The following is an 8,888-nucleotide window of genomic DNA, read 5'->3' on the forward strand; positions in this document are numbered from 1 at the left end:
AAACCTAACCTCAGAACGCATTCAAATTCACCAATTTTCTCCCTAGGAGAAAGAGATCTTCCAACCCAGCTAATTTTCTAACAGCCCATACTTCTAGAAAGGCCCAACACCATTCTTATGAACCACAAGTAGTAGGCCTAGGCCCACAAGTTGTGTGGGCCTAATAGACGTACCGACTATATAACCTCACCCGAAGCGGACTGGAACCCGATTTTATTTATTCATTTATATATTTATTTTTAAAATTATGGTATATTAGACGCTGAGCTCTGAGCGAGAAGAGAGAGAGAGAGAGAGAGAGAGAGAGAGGCAATAAGAAAAGTGGTTTTCTTGTTGAAGAGGAAAAACAAAAGACTTGTTCGTTCGCTCATCTGTAATCTAGGGTTCACTCACCTGCATCATCTCACATGGCGCCAGATCCGAACAGCTCCGGCGGAACCTCCAGCGGCTCGCGGAATGAGGCCGCCGTCAAGGTTCCCACCAAGGACCCTAAGAAGAAGGACGACAAAAAGGACGAGGATTTGGTAATTTCTCACTCCTTACTCTCCTCGATTTTTCCTTCTTCAGTCTGTTTGGTTGCCAAGAAAGTGTAGGTAATCCAAAGGAAAAGTAGGTTTTTTGTCGATGCGATATGTAGGAAACGAGTTGTTATCTGTGTTTTTTTTATAAATTTATTTGTTTATTTTTGGGTTTTGAGGAGAACTTGTTGTTGAGTGATCAAAAAAGGATAATTTTTTTGAACTTATGAATTTTGATTGGTGGTAGTCGGATGAGGACTTGGCGTTGAAGCAGCAATTGGAGTTGTATGTGGAGAGGGTTCAGGATCCTGATCCCGGTCTGCAGAAGGTTGCTCTTGAGAGTATGAGGTAAAAAAATTTACTTTTAATTAGTATTAATTTTGTGCTCTTTTTGGATTTTTTCGATCCTTTTTTCCCTGTCTTTCTTGTTGGGCTTATGCTTCTTCCCACAACGATAATTGGGTTTAAACAGTATTCTGAAAGGTTTATGGAAGAGTGTGCCCAAGTAACTTAAATTATTTTATTGATGTCAGTTAAATCATTAATATATGAGGAAGTTTGTTGACGAACTAGTGGAGTAAACTTGACTGAATTTTAAGCAAAGACTAGGCATTATTAGTTAAGTTTAATGGTGCTTAACTAATTATTATCCGTAACTATTTAATGGTGCTTTATCTGCTAGTTGGGGTTTCCTTGCTACTGATATCTGATATCTGGAGAATTTGGAATTTCTAACCTTTGTCTAGATTGTAGACTCCTGAAGTTTACCTGAGACTATAATCATATACTGATGACTGCTATGGTCTTAATGTCGAATTGGTGCAATTACATACGAAATTTACATCTCAAAACTCTTTAATGTTTTTCTATTCTTGAGAGAAGGTTTTCTGAATTCTCGTGTAGACAATGCTTACTTCTCTTTATATGTTTGTTTTTTTATCTAACTTGCTGGTATATTTGAATTGGCTTCATACTTTTAGGAATCTATTTTTCAACAGCAATGCTTTGATGTATAGGTTGTTGTCATGCTTGTGGTTTACCATTGCTTAAATAAATCTTTTAGGCAGGAAATTCGTACATCAACGAGCTCCATGACCTCTGTTCCAAAGCCACTAAAGTTTCTTCGACCACACTATGGAACTTTAAAAGCTTATTATGAAACCATGGCAGATTCAGAGTTGAAGGTACAACATTTTTTGAAGTACGTTTATTTAAAAAATTAGAGTCTATTTACTGCAGTTTGATTAATTTACTCTGTGCTACATGTAGAAATACCTGGCAGATATATTATCAGTCTTGGCATTGACCATGTCCGCTGAGGGAGAACGGGTATGTCTGAATATCAGTCAATTTCTTTTCAGTATGTTCTTATTTCACATAGTTTATTAGGTTCGAAAAAGATTGTCAAACTTCATTCTGGTAGACTGTGTTCTGATGTTCAGAGGGTGCCCAATTATTGTGTGTTCACACTCGTTTGTGTTTCGCAGTTGTTTGAGTACGCAAGTGCTAATGTAAATCCTCTTTTTCAAACTATTTCAGGAAAGCTTAAAGTACAGATTGCAGGGATCAGAAGGTGATATTGGTTCATGGGGCCATGAATACGTCAGGCAAGTAAAATCTGACTTTTATAATTAGTATATCTTGTCTGCTTATTTTTCAGAAGCTCTTTATTATTAGTAAAAGATTGGAGATTGGTTTCTATACGAATATTTTCTGCCATATTGATTTATTTATTTTTTTAAATAGGAACTTAGCTGGAGAGATTGCTCAAGAATATGCTAAGCGACAGGTCTGGAATCTATCCTTTGAATGTGTTAGAAGTTTGTTGATAAGTATATAACTATGTATGCAGTTTTACATGTGTGTTCTTAAGAAGTGCTTTATGTTTCTCACATGCTATAACAGAGTGAAGAGGGCCCTATTGATGATCTAATGGAACTCGTCCAACAAATTGTTGCTTTTCACATGAAGGTAACATCAATAACAAGTTTTGTATTTTGTGTTATCCATCTTGCAAGGATGGGTGATTAAGTGTGTGGTGCATGGTGTATATACAAAATGTTTTTGGGACTCCTTACATTTGTACTGGAATAAGTGATTTCTTATTTTCTTAATTAATTTGTTCTGCTTTGCAGCACAACGCTGAACCTGAAGCTGTTGACCTTTTGATGGAGGTAAGATGGGAGTATTACCTCATTAACAATGTGTTTGTGGTTATTTAACTTCTGAGTTGATTTGCTTATGACTTATGACTGATTGTGCTATATTAAACATTCCAGGTTGAAGACCTGGATCTGTTAGTTGAGCATGTTGATAGCACAAATTTTAAAAGAACATGTCTCTACCTCACCAGTTCAGCAAGGTAAGTGGAAAGGAGGAATAAGATATTTGGTCTATTTATCACATTGTGTCGGAAAAAGGGAATATATAGTTATTTGTCATTCCTTTTTATTTTTATTTTTTATTTTTGATTTTTTGTGTTTTTGCTAATGTTAGTGTCTATTTGTCTCAGCATAGTTGATTGCCTATGCCATTGTGTATTTCATCTTTCTCTCACTTCTTTGTATTGACTCCATTCTCCCACCTATTAATACTGCAGATACTTACCTGGTCCAGATGATATGTTGGTTTTGGATATTGCGTACATGATATATCTGAAATTTGAGGAATATACAAATGCGCTTCAGATTGCTCTATTCCTTGACAATTTGCAGGTTTGTACTTTATCGACAAATATTTTAGTAGTTTACTAATATAGGAAAGTTTACTTCTCAGGAGAAGTTTATATGTATTGAGAGAGTTGTAAGAGGAAGTTCTACAGCTTTGTAATTTTTTATGATTATGAAATTTCAAGTACCTGAGCTTGCAAATTTTTTATAGTTCGGTGCTAATTATTTGTTATTATTTTTTTTTTTTTTACAGTATGCGAAGCAGGTATTTACATCGTGTGATGATCTACAACGGAAAAAGCAATTCTGCTACATCCTTGCCCGACATGTAAGTGTACTGTTTTCTTTATTTTATTTGTCTTCTTCATGCTTGTTTTATGGATTAACTGGAAATTATGGTTAGCATTTTATTTGATATTTTTTTTGTTGAATACCAGTGTTAGAGACTGTTCTTTGACTTTTAGAGAAAATCTGGTTGGTCCTTGAATAGAATAATCTTTTCCTGTGACGAAGATTTTCTGTTTTTGATATCATGGAATTCACTTTGTATGTCCATGAACTGTTCACGGTGTAATTTTGTTAAGAAAAGATAAAAATTAGCTGGACCTAATGATTCGCAATCTTCTGTGGAGTGTATGCTCATATGCATTTTGCCCTTTTCATTGGAGACCAATTCTATTATTTTCACTCCCTTGTGCTAGAGGGATGGTAGAATTAAGGATGGAGTTTTGCTAATTGTTCTTTCTTGTACTATTAAGGGTGTCACTTTTGTGCTTGATGAAGAGGCCGCAGCAGATGATGAGGATCGGGAAGTATTGCAGGATATCATCAACAATGCTAAGTTAAGTGAAGGTTATCTTAACCTTGCTCGTGATATTGAGGTCATGGAAGCCAAAACTCCGGAGGACATTTACAAGGTTAGAATTTTAATTCTGTTTAAGGGCTGATATTGATTTATTGATCTTTGTATGGGTTTTACTGAATCAAGAGATTTATCTTAGTGTTGTATATTATTCTATGGAATCAAGTTTCAAATCAAGCAAAAAGAACATCATCTTTTTTTTTTTTTTTTTTTTTGCATTAATTCCCCTTGTCAAGTATAGAAAAAACGGAAAACCACTTGTCACACCACTCTTTCTGGTTCCAAAGTTTCTTATTACCTCTATTTCTCCTTGATTTCCTTTTTTCATGTGATAAATAAATTCTACCCAATTTAGCTTATTTGACTAGCTGAACCATAATGTTTTTCTTGCATTTCCATCATGGAAACGAAACACATTTGCTTTTTGGGGTTTGAAAATTCATTCTTTTCAATGTGTGGTTGTAAAATATCCAACATTGAGACTTATGTGATAGAAATCGTTTCTTTTGGAAAATTTTAAAGTACTAATGTTGCCGAATTTTGATAACACGCCTCCCATTACCATGTGTGTGGTTAGATTGTCCCTTTAACCTTTAGCTGTTCTTCATTAAGCCGGGGTATATAGTGCTTCTCAGTAATGTTGCCGAATCTGTATTTCACTTGCATGGAGTGTTCCCAAAGTAATCTTGTTAAAGTTGATGTTCAGTAACAAGCTGGTTTACTATGCTGATATCACAATTTTCGTGGGTTTTCTTTTAGGCACACTTGCTTGATGGCCGGGCCAGTGGTGCTGCTAGTGTTGATTCTGCCAGACAGAACTTGGCTGCAACCTTCGTCAATGCTTTTGTAAATGCTGGCTTCGGTCAGGTTAGTTTTTTCCATTTGATATGCGTGCAATATGATGTCTGTAGTGTTATGGATATCGACTCGTCATATTTTTTGCAGGATAAGTTGATGACAGTCCCATCAGATTCTTCAAGCGGCGGTGCTTCAGGAAATTGGCTTTTTAAGAATAAGGAGCATGGAAAGACAAGTGCTGCAGCAAGTCTGGTGTGCTTCTTTTTCCTTTGCACTTATTTTCTGGTAATCTAGTAGTAGGAAGTCTCGAACTAAAAGTTTTTTGTCTTCTTATAGGGTATGATCCTACTGTGGGATGTTGACTCGGGACTTGCTCAAATTGACAAGTACTTCCACAGCAATGATAACCACGTGATTGCCGGTGCCTTGCTAGGAGTTGGGATTGTTAATAGTAGTATAAAGAATGATTGTGATCCTGTGAGTTGTCTTCGATTTTATTTTCTTTTGGGATGTCTGTAACCTACGATAGTACTTCTGAATCGTAATTTGTTACCTCAGGCATTGGCGCTTCTTAGTGACTATGTAGATAAGGAAGATCCATCCATCCGAATTGGGGCAATTATGGGCCTAGGAATTACCTATGCTGGCACTCAGAATGAGCCGGTAAAGTATCCTATTTCTTTTCCTGTTGATAAATTTGCTAATCAGCTGCTACTTGTATTTCATAACCAACATGGTCTACCACGTATTTAATGTTCCCATGAAAATCACATCTTCTTTTATGGTTTTGAGAATGTTGAATTATGGGCCTAGGAATTACCTATGCTGGCACTCAGAACGAGCCGGTAAAGTATCCTATTTCTTTTCCTGTTGATAAATTTTCTAATCAGCTGCTACTTGTATTTCATAACCAACATGGTCTACCATGTATTTAATGTTCCCATGAAAATCACATCTTCTTTTATGGTTTTGAGAATGTTGATTAGCACTTTCATTTTTTCAATATTTTTTTGGCTCAGGGTGTTTCTAATTTGTGGTTTTTTGGTTAAAGCTAACTCATCTTTGTCTTTTCAGTTGCGTTATAAGCTGTCTAGCATACTTAATGATGCCAAAGCTCCGTTTGATGTGATTGTGTTTACTGCAATCTCATTGGGCTTGATATTTGTTGGGTCATGCAATGAGGAGGTTGCTCAGGCTATAATATTTGCATTAATGGACCGAAATGAGACAGAGTTGGGCGAGCCTCTTACTCGGCTGTTGCCTCTGAGTCTTGGTCTTCTATATCTTGGGAAGCAGGTAAATCACTTCTTAAGACTTTTAGACAGTGCATCATGACTTGTTTCTAGTTCCAGAAATTCTGTGCTTTTTCTTGCTTAATTCTTAGCTTGCATGCGTGATAGTTCTCATGAGTTATATCAATATGTGGTCAAAGAAACCCTCACAGTGGTTATAATACTCCATTTATGATTTTCTATTGTTCTGATTGCACTTTGGAATCCATTCCCTGCATTACAGGAAAGTGTGGAGGCTACTGCTGAAGTGTCAAAGACGTTTCATGAAAAAATCAGAAAACATTGCGATATGGTTCTGCTTTCTTGTGCCTATGCAGGAACTGGGAATGTTTTGAAGGTAATCGTTAATGTCAATCAGTTGTCATTTGGAATCTCCATTGCGTGTATGAGGTAGCTGACTTTGTGCCAATGCAGGTCCAACACCTTCTGACTCAATGTTCAGAACATCTTGAGAAGAGTGAAACCCACCAGGGCCCTGCCGTGCTAGGAATTGCTATGGTTGCCATGGCAGAGGAATTGGGCCTGGAAATGGCAATTCGTTCGTTAGAACATCTTTTACAGTATGGAGAACAAAATATTCGCCGTGCAGTTCCTTTGGCACTTGGTCTCCTTTGCATATCAAACCCAAAGGTAATAATCTAGCTAGGCTCAACTTTGCATCCTCTGCTGTTTGGGGCGTAATGTTTTCTGTAGAAATGATTGTAGTGTTTTCTATTTTCTCCCAATGCTCTTTTTACGTGACTGAATGGTAGTAGTAATTGATTTTTTTTTGGGTCTCTTGTCAACGATCTTTTTTTATTTGTTTGTTTATTGGTAATTATTTTATTCACTTTTATATTTTTTTATTGTTATTGGAGAAAACCTTCAAATCAAAAACTTCTATCTTCTTTGTGGCTTGTGTTTCTTTAGAAACCCGCTCTTTAAATTTTGCACAGTGATTTATGCAAAGTAATTATATTTCTTTTCAACACATCACACTTTGGGGTCAGTAATTTAATAGAACAGATAAAACTAGGCTGCTATAAGAGTATTGACTCCTGTAGAGTTTAAGGCCTGATGTTGTGTCTTGTAATGTTTAACCAATTTGTTAATGGGGTTTTGACCAGGTCAATGTTATGGACACCTTGAGCAGGCTTAGCCATGATACAGATTCAGAAGTAGCAATGGTAAGGAAAGATAACATACTCTATCTATTACTAAAACAATTAAGTTGAAGTTTAGAGCTAAAGCTGATTTTTTCTTATGCTTCAGGCAGCGGTGATCGCCTTAGGTTTGATAGGTGCAGGAACCAACAATGCCAGAATAGCCGGCATGCTTCGCAATCTTTCAAGCTATTACTACAAAGATGCCAGTCTTCTATTCTGTGTAATGCATCTTATAAATTCTACCTTTGAATTTTTGCTCATATCTAATGGTTTTTGTAGTGTTCATTTGTTTCCTTTGGTAACTTTGTCAGGTGCGAATTGCCCAAGGTCTTGTGCACTTGGGGAAGGGCTTATTGACTCTAAATCCTTATCATTCTGAGCGATTCTTGCTTTCACCGTAAGTAATAACTATTAGAGGAGCAAGTGTTCAAACACCTCTATCATCTCCCTAAAAGTGCAGCTTTGTTATTTTCTCCTAGTTCCGAATCTTTGATATAATTCTTCATTCTTCTTGCAGGACGGCACTTGCTGGAATTATAACCATGCTACATGCATGTCTTGATATGAAAGCCATCATCTTGGGAAAATACCACTATGTTCTGTACTTCCTTGTTTTGGCAATGCAGGTTGGCGTTTGATCTCTCTCTCTCTCTCTACTTTTTTTCCCCCCAATAAATCCTTTACACTTTCTGGGCAATTTAGATTGTCTTTTGTGGTAATTTTCTTCTTTTATTGTGATAGCCGAGAATGTTGATGACTGTGGACGAGAATCTCAAACCGTTGTCTGTACCTGTTCGAGTGGGCCAAGCTGTTGATGTTGTCGGCCAAGCTGGTCGTCCTAAAACAATCACTGGTTTCCAGACCCACTCTACACCGGTTCTTCTGGCAGCTGGTGATAGAGCAGAGTTGGCTACAGAGAAGTAATAGAATAATACCCCTTCAAAATTTTTGTTTGACCATTTCGCTATTGTTACATGATTGCTTTAACACATGCTTCTTTTCTTGCAGGTATATTCCTCTCTCTCCCATCCTTGAAGGCTTTGTCATCTTGAAAGAGAATCCTGATTACCGGGAGGATCACTAGTTTTGCCAACCATGACATGAGCCGGCGATTGCTTTATTTATCCCTCATGTTTTAGGCGTAATTTGGAGTTCACATCAATGCCAGCCGTTGGATGGAAATCATCGATGCAAGTGAGCTTCGAACTTTTTCTTTCTCCAGTTTCGCCTCAAGAAAGCAGAGCATGGTGGAATTAGATGATTGTACACTTGATGAATGCTGCAACAGGAAAATGTAGGTGGACCATTGTCATTCCATGTCATAGATTACTAAAGTTTTCCTGCGAGGAGCCATTGTTTTATGTAGTTTATTTTGAACGACTGTAGCATGGCGACTCGGTATCGGTTACTTTCAAAATGGATGTTACAGTGCGGTAATACAGTAAATTATTAGTGTTTTTTTCTGTTGAGGAAACAGTAACTATTAGTTGACTTGACAGCATGAAATTCATCAGAAAAAGTTGAAACGCCATGAAATCCAACAAGGCATTTTGGGTTTTTTTTTTTTTTTTTTTTTTTTTTTTTTTATTTTTTTTTTTTTTTTT

At 36.7% G+C, this 8,888-nt stretch overlaps 1 protein-coding gene across 1 annotated transcript; it reads left to right on the top strand.

Moving 5' to 3' along the window:
* The first annotated feature begins 262 nt into the window (after positions 1–262).
* LOC21384934 (26S proteasome non-ATPase regulatory subunit 2 homolog A) lies at positions 263–8,850 on the top strand. The gene is made up of 25 exons (XM_024168557.1): positions 263–524; positions 766–866; positions 1,582–1,702; positions 1,788–1,847; positions 2,058–2,125; positions 2,265–2,307; positions 2,424–2,489; positions 2,654–2,692; positions 2,798–2,880; positions 3,118–3,232; positions 3,441–3,515; positions 3,946–4,104; positions 4,809–4,916; positions 4,995–5,099; positions 5,184–5,324; positions 5,406–5,510; positions 5,922–6,143; positions 6,363–6,476; positions 6,554–6,769; positions 7,246–7,305; positions 7,391–7,504; positions 7,596–7,681; positions 7,802–7,910; positions 8,026–8,204; positions 8,293–8,850. The coding sequence occupies exons 1-25, from the start codon at positions 408–410 to the stop codon at positions 8,366–8,368; spliced, it is 2,682 nt and encodes an 893-aa protein (XP_024024325.1). The 5' UTR covers positions 263–407; the 3' UTR covers positions 8,369–8,850.
* The last annotated feature ends 38 nt before the right edge of the window (positions 8,851–8,888 follow it).

The sequence above is a fragment of the Morus notabilis genome, unplaced genomic scaffold, assembly GCF_000414095.1.
Source record: "Morus notabilis unplaced genomic scaffold, ASM41409v2 Scaffold3885, whole genome shotgun sequence".
Lineage (NCBI taxonomy): Eukaryota > Viridiplantae > Streptophyta > Magnoliopsida > Rosales > Moraceae > Morus > Morus notabilis.

Bases quoted from the DNA above. Each gene is read 5' to 3' on its own strand.
- LOC21384934 (XM_024168557.1), top strand. From the start codon at position 408: ATGGCGCCAGATCCGAACAGCTCCGGCGGAACCTCCAGCGGCTCGCGG. The intron at 5,100-5,183 runs GTGTGCTTCTTT...GTCTTCTTATAG, and splicing joins CAAGTGCTGCAGCAAGTCTG to GGTATGATCCTACTGTGGGA. The intron at 7,306-7,390 runs GTAAGGAAAGAT...CTTATGCTTCAG, and splicing joins CAGATTCAGAAGTAGCAATG to GCAGCGGTGATCGCCTTAGG.